Here is a 14,329-nt window from a genome sequence, read left to right on the forward strand (position 1 = left end):
TCATGCAGCAGACGATTCGGGTGGAAGTGAGTGGTTTTTTCAAACCATTCGGCCTCTTTGAAAACCTCTCGGCAAAAAAATGAGGGGCCGTCTTTTCTACTACTATAATAGTAAAGAAACTATACCCGGAAGTATTATTCCCAGTATTCAGGCATCACGTCATGGTCTGTTTACTTCTGCTGGCCGTTTCTCGACTTCTGCATGCTGCAAGCTTGTGTTCTTTTGCTTGTGTACTTTTGAATGGATACGCGGATTTTAACACACATTGAAAATCTCTTGGTGCCTATCGTGGCAGTTCACGCGGATTTTGTTTTGGGTGCACTTAAATGCATCATGCATGAGAAATGACAAAAACAGTTCATGTTGTGCACTTGCTGAATCGCGCAGCGATCAGATGTGTGCTCGCATGTTCTGCAATGCTCTTGTCAAGAGGCACAAGCAGCGCTCTTTATCTCTTGCCCTCGTCAGTTGGGCTGGTCTGTGTTATTTAAACGAGCACTGAATAAAAACTGACTGCATTTCGTCTTCCCGATGTGAACCTTTAGTGCTTTGTGCACTGAAACACGACATAGTAAAACGGTGCTTTTTCGAGTGTTAACTGACTTTGACATTATTGCATGCAGCGATTTGAGTGGGGCAGAATGATTTATGTAGGACGCTCTGCTATGTAAGTAAACGTAATCGAGCGAAAGAAATGTTGCGCGAATGCATGAAAGTTCATGCTGATCAAAGGATGATCTTTTGATAAAAGTGGTCCTCATATATCTTTACTAACTACTCAAGACTGAGATGTGTTGACCTATTTGCTAACTTGCAGTCTTACAATGTCAGAGTTGGGCTTTATTATCCTGAGCCTGACTCATGGACATAATTATCATCCGTATAAAGGCATGAATTTCGTGGCATCTGTGCAGATACCATCTTATAATTGATATACTATTACGTGCCAACTGAAAATAAAAAAAAAGATAACGTAGATTTTACAGCTTTCAGTCGACGAATGTCTAGATCTACAGTTAGTAAGCACCTATTCGTCTCTAAGCAGTTCAACATAAAAAGTGATATACCTAGAACCAGTTCTTCCAAATTTTACTTCACTTCCGGCGCTGCTGGTCCGGCTAGGGGAATTTTTGCAGAGCATGAATAATGTGTTGCGTTATTTTGCACCAATAAAGTACATTTATCTAAGGCCATTTTCGCTTGAAGTTGTTAATCATTTCAGCTTTTCCCTGCCATCTGCTAGCCGTTCCGGTTAGATTATACAGCAGAACGACTGCTCTCAATCAGTAGAGCTTCCTAGTTTAATCCTCATGCCATGATGAAATTTTCAACTATGAAAGTTGTGGAAACATTGTATCGCGTTACTCTGCGCCAGTATAGCTACGCTGAAGCGGACGTTAATGCATAACCACTCTTTAACTGAAATTTAGTCTCCATTTGGAGTTTCTTCGAAATAAACAGCACGGCGCTGAACAAGGACTACGTTTTACTTCACAGTCGTGACTATATTTTGTTGCTCAAACGAGACCTGCTTAGGCCACGGCGGTGCAGCCGAGGGTAGTTGTTAAATCAGTGCTGAACCCTTCTTTCTTATGCAGTGTTCTCGCCCGCCTGTAAACCAAACGGTAAAAGTTTTGACACTGAAACGGCATTATTCACCCAAACGAAAAGCGACAGATTCTACTATGGGACGTGTAATGAAAATATTGTCCACTGATGCTGTTTTTATTATTTATTGAACGCTTCAATTGCTGCATGCGTGACGTGCTCACATGCTTGATGAAGCTCAGCCAGACGTGGAAGGAAGGCTTAACAGCCGCTCAGAACTGGGGAGGAGGCCACAGAGCAGGACGCTGCCAACTTTGCCATTGTAAACAATGAAGCCGGTGCGTCAAGTTTGTGCGGCGCTTGTTAGTGAAATCAGCCGCCGGCGACCCCTCCGTCACTGCGGTAGTCAGCGTAAGCGTGCAATGAATCTCTTGCACGTCTCACGGCCATGACGGTGCTGAACTCTCCGTGTACGACCTCGATCGTGTGGCCTTTCCCTTCAAGCTGACGAGCGTAGCTCTGGAGACGAGGAAATATGGTCAGCAATATTTATTGATTCGTTTTTTTCCTTTTTATAAAAACTCATCAGACCAAGGCATGCACAAGATTCTCGGTGTTCAGACCCAAACGTATACGCTCACTTGTGGGAACATTTTCTACCTTGTACACTTGGCAGTGATAATAGTCTCCAAAAAAGGGAAGGCGCTGTAGATGTGCTGACCGCAATCGCACCGTCAGGGGTAGAGAGAATAAACGAATAAACCTTGTTATGCAGCTTCTCTGTGTCAATGGTTAAGTTGGTGCCCGAATTGCCGCACAATGGACAGCGGGTGCGAGGCGAGCCAAACGCTCCTGAACTAAAATGAGTACGATGATAAGAACAAAAAAGCCGCGGGAAAGAAACGCTACTGATATTGGCTTCATATTGGTTCTAGAGCCATCTGGGGATTGTTAGCGTGCACAGATGTGGCAGAAAACACATAAGTACAATTTGTGTACTAAAATGACGAGCTTGAGGCACGTGCAACACTGCCTTTACCATAACGTACTTTTTTCTACGTAACTGGTTTTTGTAAAGCGATGACTGAAAATTTGATGAATTTGAACACTGCCTTTACCATAACGTACTTTTTTCTACGTAACTGTTTTTTGTAAAGCGATGACTGAAAATTTGATGAATTTGTACGTGTTCGGACATGCGCCTTTGTGATAATCATATTGTCACAGCATAATCAACAGCTTAAATGCAATTGTATGCCGTTATGAATATTGCAGGTAAACCTGTTGCCATCAGGAGCAAGCCAGAATGCTGCATGCCGGCGGCTTTTAGCATGAACGAACATACATGACTCTGCTTTACGTTAATATTAATGCTGTTGCATGCATATAAATTTAGCGCTTTTGGGCTGTACAGCAGTCTAGTATATACAAGAAAATAAATAAACATAGATGAAAATGTTCCCAACAAAAACCAGTCATCTAATATCGGCTACGCATGAATATGGTAATTTTACCGCGAGGCTTGTGCAGTGTTTGTTTTTCGGCGTTCTTTCTGTATCATTTTTTGCTGCCACGTACCACTCACTCAGATCACCATGATGCCCGTGAGCAACTATTCTTCAGTAAGCATCTGCCTGAAATGTTCTCAGCCACAATTTACCTAAGTTTCATCAAGAACAACTTTAAACCTGACGACAACTGAGCGCACTCCTGCTTTAGGCGCCGTTGATTTACATTCTGAATTATTTCTTAAATTCGCCCTTACAAAGAAAACGTTCGCACCAGCCCATTTGACTCTCGTTTCCGTGCCTAATGCGACAACCAAGGTGAGCTGGCTTGCATAATTACCTCCGGAAACTGCGGTTCCACCTGGACGGCATCCGGAATCAGCTGCTCATGCAGCCTTGGCGAATCCATGGCATTTTTTATGTCGATGCCCTGCATCATATTCCACATACTCACCTGCAGAGAACAAAGGGTATCTCAAGCCATACGTACGTTAGCATATTCTCGTCGTAAGCTTCTCGGCGCATTTAAAAACAGATATCTCGTAACTGCGCATTCCCATGAATGTGCAATATACGTCATATTTGCTTCCAGTGTTTCAGCAGAGCTAGTAATATGACAGACTGCTATTTCACAGCATGTTCATGGCTTTAAAGAGCCAATCCTAGCCTCCGCATCGCTCGCCCTATGTTGTTCTACTTCCACAGAATGACCATGAAAATTCAGGAACAAGGTGCTATGGCGGGGTGCTCTTTAAACAGCACAGTGCTACACAAGAGCTCTACGTCTAGAATGGCGCATCCTACATACACACACATTAATTTGTAGCCGTGGGTCCAAGAGTTGCTCCGCAATAGAATTTCTCCGTGCTCTCCACTACGCGTTTCCACCGCCTACAGAAAGATGCATCACTCAGCATCAGAGCTTTATTTAAGGTAAACATTTCGTTAAATACATCCGAGATAGAATGCGTGCTTAAAGTGAAAGAAAGAAAAGCAGTCTTATGGTAATTACCCGACGTGAAAATTTGTAGATATTCATTCGTGTGGAGCAGATATGTAATTGAGACAAAGAAATTAACCTGGAAAGATGTCCAGAACACACCTAGTTTTAGACAGATCATGAGCAGAGTAATACAGTGATGCCCTGTGTACCAATGCAGTCAATACCTTATGACGCATTTAGGCAGTTTTCTTTGCAGAAGCATTTATTTATTTATTTTTACATACTGCAGCTGAATCTGGAGGTAAAGCAGGAATGGAGGGCTCATTTCGAAAGCTAAGAATGCAGAGCCATCATGCAGTGAAAATAAACTAAGCGGGCAAGCAAACAAAAGCTGAAAAAAAAAAACTAATGATAGAATGGTGTCCATGAAGACAATGATCAAAAGTGGCTGATTGCGTTCACAATCTCATGCAATGGAAGGGAGTGATATGAGCCAGGCAGCCTGTTCCTTGCCTCGACCATAAGAAAACGTTTGTTGGTTCAAGCAAAATAAGGACTGAGGTTAAGTTCATGCGATGCGCTGGAAACTATAACTGATAGATGGCAGCCGATAATGAGCATGTACAATGACCCTTCTAGAATTCCTTAAAATAAAAACATATAGGAAAATTTATGTTGGGTCTAGCAATGATGTAAGGAGCTATATAGGCGCGTAAGATAATAGGATAGTGAAATTGGTGTTTACAAGACGGAGTCATTTTATGATTACGAGAGGCAATATTTTTTCCATAACGACCGAAAGTTACAGGGGTGCACTTAGGCCTCCTGACGTGCATAGGTTCGAATCCATTGCTAGTTCCCTATCGCGCTCCGCTGAGTTCTGCGTTGCGTTCCTTAGTTGCTTTTTCTATTGATCAAATTTGGACTAAGCCAAATTGTGGGCGTTAAGGCGACTAAATTTTACTGGTGCCACACACAAATTTGTAAGTCACCATGGATTTGTCCATACTAAAATTAGGTTAGGGAGCAATTTTTGACATTCGGACAAAGTACACTATTGGCTTTCTAGGGAGGCCAAATTTCGGCGCTGACCCATCTAAGTTTGGAGGCAACCCCTGAATGAGCCAGACTTAAATTAGGTATATTTATTGTGCCCAGATTATTAAGTGGTCAAATTTTGAGGGGTTTAGGTAAATATTGGGGGAGGGGTGTCCATTGGAGGTCACCACTCAATTGATCATACTCAATTTTGGTTAGACATTCCTTTGGGTCAGGTTCCGACAAGGTCTAGGGGGTCAAATGTTGGAGGTACAGAATTGGCCATACGCAAATTAGGCCATACATCGATTTTACTAAAGGCCCTGACGAGGTCAAACGTTTAGTGATCCAGGGTGCCGAACTTCGGGGGTGGCCAATCCCAATTCAGAGGTAACCCGTGAATTGTCCATAATAGCTTTAAGTTAGAGATCACTTTGTTTAAATCTGACGAGGTCAATTTTTTTGGGTCGAGAAGGAGGACGGGTTCTATCGGGCCAATTTCTGGAAATAGCCTATTCAAATTTGTAGGTGGTCATACTAAAATTTGATTGGATACCAAATTTCTTAAAACTAAGTAATTATTCGTGTGGGCAAGCTCTGATGACCGGCTATCCACACACACACTATGGTGACGCCTCTCACTGAACAAAAAATAATTTCGCATTAGTGCCCTGAGCTGAGGACGAATAAATAGGCATTGCATACAGACGTTAATTGAAGACCCCTTCAAGACAATGGCAGAAAGAGATTTCGCTCAAAATTTGGCAGGAACAGCTGAATACATAAAAAATTGGTTCCCAAGAAAGTAAGAATAAGAAATGATCTAATAAGGCAACAAAGACATATTTGTGGCAACTATTTAAAAAAAAATGGTGGGCGTTTAAACATGCCCTGAACATCAGAGTTTAATATTATGCCAGTTGAGAAACTCCGCTTGAGAAAGTGACTGGTTTTAGTACTAACTTTTTGGGTGCCTATGAGTTGTCGCGCCGTCTGGAAGCGGTTAATAGAAGCTTTCTGTTATTGCCATCATTCCCTTTTGGAAAGGGACTTTTTATTCTTATTTTTCACCTTAATTACATTTACAACTTTTATTTCCAAGAATTTTAGCTCCTGCAACTCTTCAACATTTTATTTTCATGGCGACTGCGCATTTAGGAAAATTCCGAAAGTCTGCAATTTAGACACAGATTTATTTAATGGCCGTGGGCGCCGCTACCATTTAAAGCCACCTGAACTTTGACCTATCAAAATTACTATTTTTTATACATGGGCCTTATGGAAAGCTTCACAACTGATAGTATTGCTGCGAAGAAGAAGATCGGCAGTAGCGCAGGAGGAGCCCTCGTGCTAGGCCAGCCAATAAATCATGCCAACTTCTGTGCCGTCTACTTGCTTGCCGCCACATAACAATATTAAAGAGGTCTGCATGATACGAGTGAAAGTTCTGTTAGGCATGGTTTTGCATTTTTTATCAGGATAGCGCACGGTTTGGCGGTTCGAATCCAGGGGACACTGAATCACCGTTCTAAAGGTCATGTGGAACGAAATTTCATTATATGCACCTTCTGTCAGGAACAGTGTACAGCAGACTTAAACATCTTATATGGCGATGTACATCGTTTTCACGAGGAAGAAACAAAATTACGCATATTCCACACGACTACATGCCCACCCTAGCAGATCAGCTTTTATCAAGCACCGCAATACAACGTTCCAAACTGCCACCTATAGCAGTGAGAGAGCCCTGCTTCGAGCAGTATGGAAGAGGTAGAACTAAAACGCGCATTTCGCCGGCATGGCAAGCAGCGAGAAACAGCTTGAAGAACCGTGAAAAACACGCTACACTCCCTTCTCTCCTAACTCCTTAATTACCCAATCAGTAGCCTAGAGCCATCGCTTCATTCATTCATTCATTCATTCATTCATTCATTCATTCATTCATTCATTCATTCATTCATTCATTCATTCATTATGGCTGCAATGATACTAGTGTGTTCTAAATATAATACAGACGAAGTTTCATACTCCGTAAGAAAATATTTCTACAGTAACAAGTGTTTCGTAGCAGATGACGTGTGCACCTGGCGGCTTGTCGTGGAGTTGGGCAATTTACTGGAAATGACAAAGAAACGGAATATCGAGAAGCGTCGTCAGCCAGGTTCATAGTGCGTGGTCTACCAATGGCCTGCAGTCAAGAGATTAAGGCTGAAATTAAACCGGGACGGACAGTGGGAGGGAGGGGGTGGCTGCTCCCGGTTATAAAGGACTAGGAACCAGGGACCTACGTCCTTTGCTTCGGAGGCTCTTTTAGTACCAGCGTACTTTATGTTTTCCAAGCCGTCAGTGCCCTCGCTGCCGCTTCGGAGGCGGACTACGAAGGCTGTTGCTACGCGCCTTTCTTTCTTTCTTTCTTTCTTTCTTTCTTTCTTTCTTTCTTTCTTTCTTTCTTTCTTTCTTTCTTTCTTTCTTTCTTTCTTTCTTTCTTTCTTTCTTTCTTTCTTTCTTTCTTTCTTTCTTTCTTTCTTTCTTTCTTTCTTTCTTTCTTTCTCAATTCTCTTCTGTCCGTACGAGCTAACGGTGGTGGCTCAGCTAGAGAGTGGGCAGTTGACCCTGCAGGCGACCAAAGAAACCGGCACCGACAGCTGAAGAATGGGACCGAATTTTCAGTTCCGTCGTTCAAAGTGGACACAGGCCTGCGGTTGCGAGCCCAGACCAACGTTACAGTGGCCTTTACGTGCTAGCGGTAAGTAGCTGCAAGGAAGCTGATTTGCGTCAGCTGTACGGCCAAACTGCACTGCATTTACCCATGATCAACCTTTGGACAAATGCAACAAAATCTACATCTCACTAGACATGAATGAGAAAGCTGTGAGCAGCATAGAAGCCAAACAAAGGAAGCAGAATATGAGTACCAGATGGTACGTGTACAGGGCAGGCCGCATCACAGCTTCCATCCTTTTTGATGTGTGCCACACAAGGGTGAACAAGCGGTCACTGAGTATGCTTAAAAGGATCTGTTATCATACTGAAAACAGATTTTCGTCTCCAGCTGTTAGGTACGGAAGGGAGAATGAAGCGAATATTTGAAAATGTACAAGGTACTTATGATTGCAAGCCATGAAAATGCACAATGCAAGCACTGTGGGGAGAGAGGCAGCCTCGACCATATAATCTGGGAATGTGCTAGCTCCCCAGGGGCGAAAACAAACATAAATTGTAGAGAAGCCTGGGAAGCCGTGTTGCGGAGCGAGGTCCCTGCTCCACAGCAACAAGCCATCTGCCTAGCGGAAGAAGCCACGAAGAGCTAAGACCTCTTTGCCTGCTTCTGATAGCGGAGGTATCGGCTCCCGTCCCTACGGCCTGCGTACAGGGGGCGGGGATTGGGGGCCTCCTTATCTGGCGGAAAAATGAAGTTATCACGTGCATTTACGAAGCTGACACCGCCGGGCCTCCAATCCAGGGGTCCGTGCGATCTCTCATGTGCGCTTCCTCGAACGCCACACCACCCAGCCAATAGAAGCAGACCAATCTCGCATGGGGTCCGGCTCACGTGGGTAACTCCGGAAACGAAGAGGTCGACCGTCTAGCCCGAGGCTTAACCAACCGGGAAACGGGAGATGTCTCGGGAACGGACGCGCAGGTGCCGCGCCCATACGCGAAGATACTTTTATCGCGAGCTAAGATGCCCGTACCTCGCCCCTCACCCCGAACTGGACCGGGCGCAAGCCACGACACTCATACGCCTACAAAGGCCCTTCTTAGCCCCTACCGATTATCTTTAAGAACGGAGAATACAACCCTGCATGCCGGCACTGCGGTGACGGGACGCAGGCCACCCACGACCGTATAATATGGATTGTTTTTGTGGCTGTAGGAAGAAGGAAACGAAAATAGAAGGGCCTGCTACTGGCTCTGTAGCTGAGCCGCCTCCGCTGCCTTGATTGATTTATAGGAAGGTAACTGTCTCACTTGCTTTCTGTGGACACCTCAACCGCGCCGTAAGGGAAGGAAGAAAGGTGAGAGTGAAAGTGGAAAGAGAGAAAGAGGAGCCGTAGTGGAGGGCTACGGAGTAATTTCGACCACCTGGGGATCTAACTTGCACTGACATCGCACAGTACATGGACGCCACTTCGTTTCGCCTCCATCGAAACGCAGCCGCCGAGGTCGGGTTCAAACCCGGGTATTAGGTAGACAGCTGTGGGAGGATACGCAGGTCCTATGGCTCACTCTGCACACGGACCCCGAGAGCCGAACGAGGGTGGGCAATAGCGTCAGTAAGGATACATCCCCAGACCTGACATTCTCGAAAAACGTAAAAGGTCTAAAATGGCATAATTCGGATCAAAGTTTTGGCAGCGACCACTACATAATTGTCTCCACACTGAGGAATGGCGTTAAAACACGCCGGGCTCGCGCGCCGGTCGTCGTTGAGTGGGATAAATTTAGAGATATCAGGAGGGCTCAGGAACTAGAGCCCATCAGAAGCATCGAGGAATGGGCGACGGCGCTCAAATCGGACGTTAGAGAGGCAACAAAATTGCTCGAAGGTGATAACGCCCCGGAGATTGCGGACAGTCGTCTTCTGCATATGTGGGAAGCTAAGCAGAGCATGGAGCGTCGTCTCAAAAAGCAGAAATGGAACCGCAACCTCAGAAGAAGGATTGCGCGACATAATAAGGAAATCGAAGACTATACTTTCAAATTATGCGAACAAAATTGGGACAACAAGTGTGACGAAATGCAGGGGAGCATGAACCTCTCCAAGACGTGGAGCTTCCTCCGGCGCTTGTTGGACCCAGACAACTCGAAGACGCAATCTGGTATAAGATTGGCAAAAGCGAGGCACGCTTTCGAAGGGAACGATGATGATTTCATGAGCAAATTAATTGAGACGTATGTGGGGGAAACTTCACGAACCCCACTTCCTGACTATGGTGGAGCGCCTAACGAGGCGCTGGACGCCCCCATCACAGAAGCGGAAGTGAGGGTGGAGATTGTAAGACTTAAAACGAAGTCGGCTCCAGGCCCTGACGGAGTAACGAACAAAATGCTCAGGAACCTAGATGATGACTCCATTAGATATCTAACGGAGTATATGCAGGAATGTTGGGAAAAAGGCGAGCTCCCACAACAGTGGAAGATGGCAAGCATTATTTTAATACCGAAACCAAGGAAGCCTCCTCAACTGGCAAATTTACGACCAATTTCCTTAACTTCATGCGTGGGGAAATTGACGGAGCACGTCGTCCAGACCAGACTGATGAGTTTCATGGAGCAGGGTGATCTGTGGCCACGTGAGATGGTCGGGTTCCGTCCTCACTTGTGTACGCAGGACGTCATGCTCCAAATCAAACATGACATAATAGAAAGATGCGAAAGCAATTTTGGGGCTTGACCTCACGAAGGCTTTCGACAACGTAAAACATGAGGCGGTCCTGGAAGGGCTGAACAAGATTAATGTAGATACCAGGACATATCGGTACATCAGGGACTTTCTGACGGGTAGAGCGGCCTGCATGAAGTTCCAGACGCTGGAATCCCCCGCAATAGAGCTAGGGAGTGAGGGTACGCCCCAGGGATCAGTGCTGTCCCCCCTACTCTTTAACGTGGCTATGAGGGAACTCTCCGAGCAATTGGCAAAGCTCGAATGATTAAAATTTAGTATATATGCGGATGATATCACCCTTTGGGTCAACCGGGGGAGGGATTCGTGCGTCGAAAACCTGCTCCAAGCCGCCACCGACATTATAGTCGATTACGCGGCAGAGAGAGGCCTAGCGTGCTCGCCGCAGAAATCAGAATTGTCTATATACAATCCGAAGCACTTAAGGTGCAAGGCACCGTCGGAGATCAAAATTAAAGTGGTGGGTAACGAGGTACCAATAGTCGAGCAAATCAGAATCTTGGGCTTGATTCTCCAGTCACACGGACAAAATGGCGAGACCATCAAGAGGCTGGAGAATCACGCAATGCAGACCCTGAGCCTAATTAGGCGGGTGGCCAGCAGAGGCCGAGGGTTAAAGGAAAAAAAGTTTGATGAAACTGATACAGGCCTACATCTTCAGCCGAGTGAGCTGCGCAACGCCGTATCTAGATTTGAAAGCGGTGGAAAAAGAAAAAATTGAGTCTCTAATGAAAAAATGCTTAAAAATAGCGCTGGGACTGCCCCTATGCACATCCACAGAGAGAGTGATGGCTCTAGGGGTACACAACACATGGGCAGAACTGGCGGAGCGGTGCGAACCTCTCAAATTGACAGACAGCACCACGAAGACAGGAAGAGTCATTTTGACGAAAGTTGGAATAAATCCAGATAGGGGCCCCACGGTCAAGGTGGAGGTAGCTAGAGAAGTCAGACAAAATTTGGTGATTCCCCCGCTGCCAAAAAACATGCACCCGGAATATAACAAAGACAAGAGGGGAAAAAACGAGCTGAAGCATTAGAAATTAGATTCGGCGAAATTGCGGAACACGAGTTGGCCTATGTAGACGCGGTGGGAGGTGGTGGCAGTTCCACGGTAGCAACGGTCGTCAGCGGCCGGGGTAATCCCGTGACAGCTGCCACTTTGCGCGAGCGGAGCATATAAATAGCCGAGGAAACTGAGATCGTGTTAGCTTGCGTCGGAACGGAAGCGAAGTTTGTCATACGTGATAGTAAAACTGCCATACAAAATTTTAGCAAGGACAGGATCTCGCCCTTAGCAGCCAGAATCCGAGGCCAGAAAAAGTTGGATAGGAAAATTCAAATAATTTGGACTCCTGCGCACGAAGCCGTCCCCGGCAACGAGGCGGCCCACAAGCTGGCTCAAGATCTCTACCGCCGAGCCGCTACAGGGCCACTTGATGACCGAGGAAGCGGAGAGCGCTTGCTAAAATATGGGGAGATCACGCAGCACTACAGATTGGATCGTAGACTGGTACCCCCACCAGACCCGAAATTAAACAGCAGACAAGCAGTGGCGTGGAGGCGACTGCAAACTTATACATATCCGCACCCGGTTATGGCGAACCACATGTTCCCTGAGGCTAGGAGTGACAAGTGCAATCTTTGTGGGGCGAGAGGGACCCTCGACCACATAATATGGGAATGCCCGTATTCTCCCAGGAGGACGAACAATATAGGCTGTAGAGACACCTGGGAGACCCTGCTGCGCAGCTCGGACCCTGAGCTCCAGCTCCTACTCGTCCAACTGGCTGAAGAGGCTGCTGGGACCCAAGACCTCCCGGCCTGCCTCTGAGGCGGCGGCACCCGCCCCTTGACCTGCGTGTCGGGGGGTGGGTAGATCACCCTATCTGTTGGACATTAAAGTTTAGTCCATCCATCCGGCACAGTAGTCGGGTGTCTTACCACTGCACCACACCGGCGGGGCGCGTATTTGGGTTTGCTCGGTACGGTGGCTCCGCAAGGGACAAAGCGACAGAAGAGACGAAGAAACCGGGCTGTCCCGACTAACACCCACCGCCCCCAGGAGCCGAGCAGCCTAGCGATTAGCGGCGTATGCTTTTTCAATGGGCGTCATGTTGCACGCAGCACTAGCTTGGGAAAGCTTATACTACTACTACTACTATTACTACTACTATTAATATTATTATTAGTAGTAGCAGTAGTAGTAGTATAGAGGAAGACTCGTTTCACGAAGTTGGCACTGAATTGTCTCTAGGTAACGGCCAAACTAACTGCTAAATATCTTCGCAGTTTTAATTTTTAATGATAATAATATTAATTGTTTCACAGGAAGGGAAAGGCGCAGTATCTGCCACACTTGTGTCTGTGGACACCAAGGGATGAAGGTGGGCACAGACACAAGGGAGGAAGAGAGAAAGAGGAGCCGTAGCGGGGGGCTACGGAGTTGTTCAGGTGTCCATAGACACAAGTGTGACAGATACTACGCCTTTCCCTTCCTGTGAACCAATTCTTAATATTATTATTTATTAAAACTGTGAAGATAATATTTAGCCAGTTAATTCGGCCGTTAACTAGACAATTCAGTGCCAACTTCGTGAAACGAGTCTTCCTCTATACTATTACTACTACTACTACTACTACTACTACTACTACTACTACTACTAATAATAATAATAATAATAATAATAATAATAATAATAATAATAATAATAATAATAATAATAATAATAATAATAATAATAACAATAATAATAATAATAATTAGCAGAGAAATATTACTGTATTATTATTATTATATTATATTATTATTTGTCTTTTTAATGTTCAGTTTAAGCCCAAACTTCTCACTCTCTTCTTGTACGCGCATCAGAAGTCTCGAGTTCCACTTCACTTTCTGCCATTGAGGTGGTATCATCCGCATATCTAAGGTTGTTGATACGTTTTCCAGCAATCTTCACTCCAGCTGAGGGCTTGTCCAGACCGGCCTTCCTCATGATGCACTCTGCATATAGGTTAAATAGGCAGGGCGACGCCAACGTGACGCCCATTGAAAAAGCATGCGCCGCTAATCGCTAGGCTGCTCGGCTCCTGGGGGCGGTAGATGCTAGTCGGAACAGCCCGTTTTCTTCGTCTCTTCTGTTGCTTTGTCCCTTGCGGGGCCACCGTACTGAGCAAACCCAAATACGCCGGCGGGGCCGCCTCCGCTGCCTCGTGCGGACAGAAGAAAAAATAGAGAAGAAAGAAAGCGAAGCGGGAGAGAAAGACGTGCGCCATAACAGCCGCCGTCCACCACCGAAGCGGTAGCGGATGCAATGACGGCCTACAACAGATAAACACTCGGTGGCAGGCTAGGCGCCGCCGCAAGCGGCGGTGACCTACCTGTCCCAGCCCCATCAGGGCCAGAAACAGCCACCCTTCACTGCCCCCTCCACCATATACTATGTTGTTGTGACTTTAGGAAGAAGGAAAAGAAAATGCACGGGCCTGCTACTGGCTCTGTAGCTGAGCCACCTCCGCTGCCTGATTTATTTTAACTGATTTATTTAAAGGAAGGGAAAGGCGCGGTAACTGTCTCACTTGTTTTTCTGTGAACACTGCAACCGCGCCGTAAGGGAAGGGAGGAAGATGGGAGTGAAAGTGGAAAGAGAGAAAGAGGAGCCGTAGTGGAAGGCTACGGGTAATTTCGACCACCTGGGGATCTTTAAATTGCGCTGACATCGCACAGCACACGACGCCTCTTCGTTTCGCCTCCATGGAAACGCAACCGCCGAGGTCGGGTTCGAACCTCACCTCTGCTGCCTGATGATTTATTTTTAGGAAGTGAAAGGCGCAGTAACTGTCTCACTTGTTTTTCTGTGAACACTGCAACCGCGCCGTAAGGGA

General features: G+C 46.0%; 1 protein-coding gene across 1 annotated transcript in view; it reads right to left on the bottom strand.

Annotated features, from left to right (window-relative positions):
* Nucleotides 1-1,920: 1,920 nt before the first annotated feature.
* LOC146197683 (scoloptoxin SSD14-like) overlaps nucleotides 1,921-14,329 on the bottom strand; it is a 47,024-nt gene continuing 34,615 nt past the window's right edge. The window contains exons 12-13 of the mRNA XM_084597225.1: nucleotides 3,397-3,510; nucleotides 1,921-2,067 (exon numbers count right to left, since the gene is read on the bottom strand). Coding sequence (XP_084453351.1) covers nucleotides 1,921-2,067; nucleotides 3,397-3,510 — 261 coding nt within the window. The remainder of the gene's footprint in view (nucleotides 2,068-3,396; nucleotides 3,511-14,329) is intronic.

The sequence above is a fragment of the Amblyomma maculatum genome, chromosome 3 (genome assembly GCF_055883805.1).
Source record: "Amblyomma maculatum isolate TAMU_Amacu chromosome 3, ASM5588380v1, whole genome shotgun sequence".
In the NCBI taxonomy this organism is placed as follows: Eukaryota; Metazoa; Arthropoda; class Arachnida; order Ixodida; family Ixodidae; genus Amblyomma; species Amblyomma maculatum.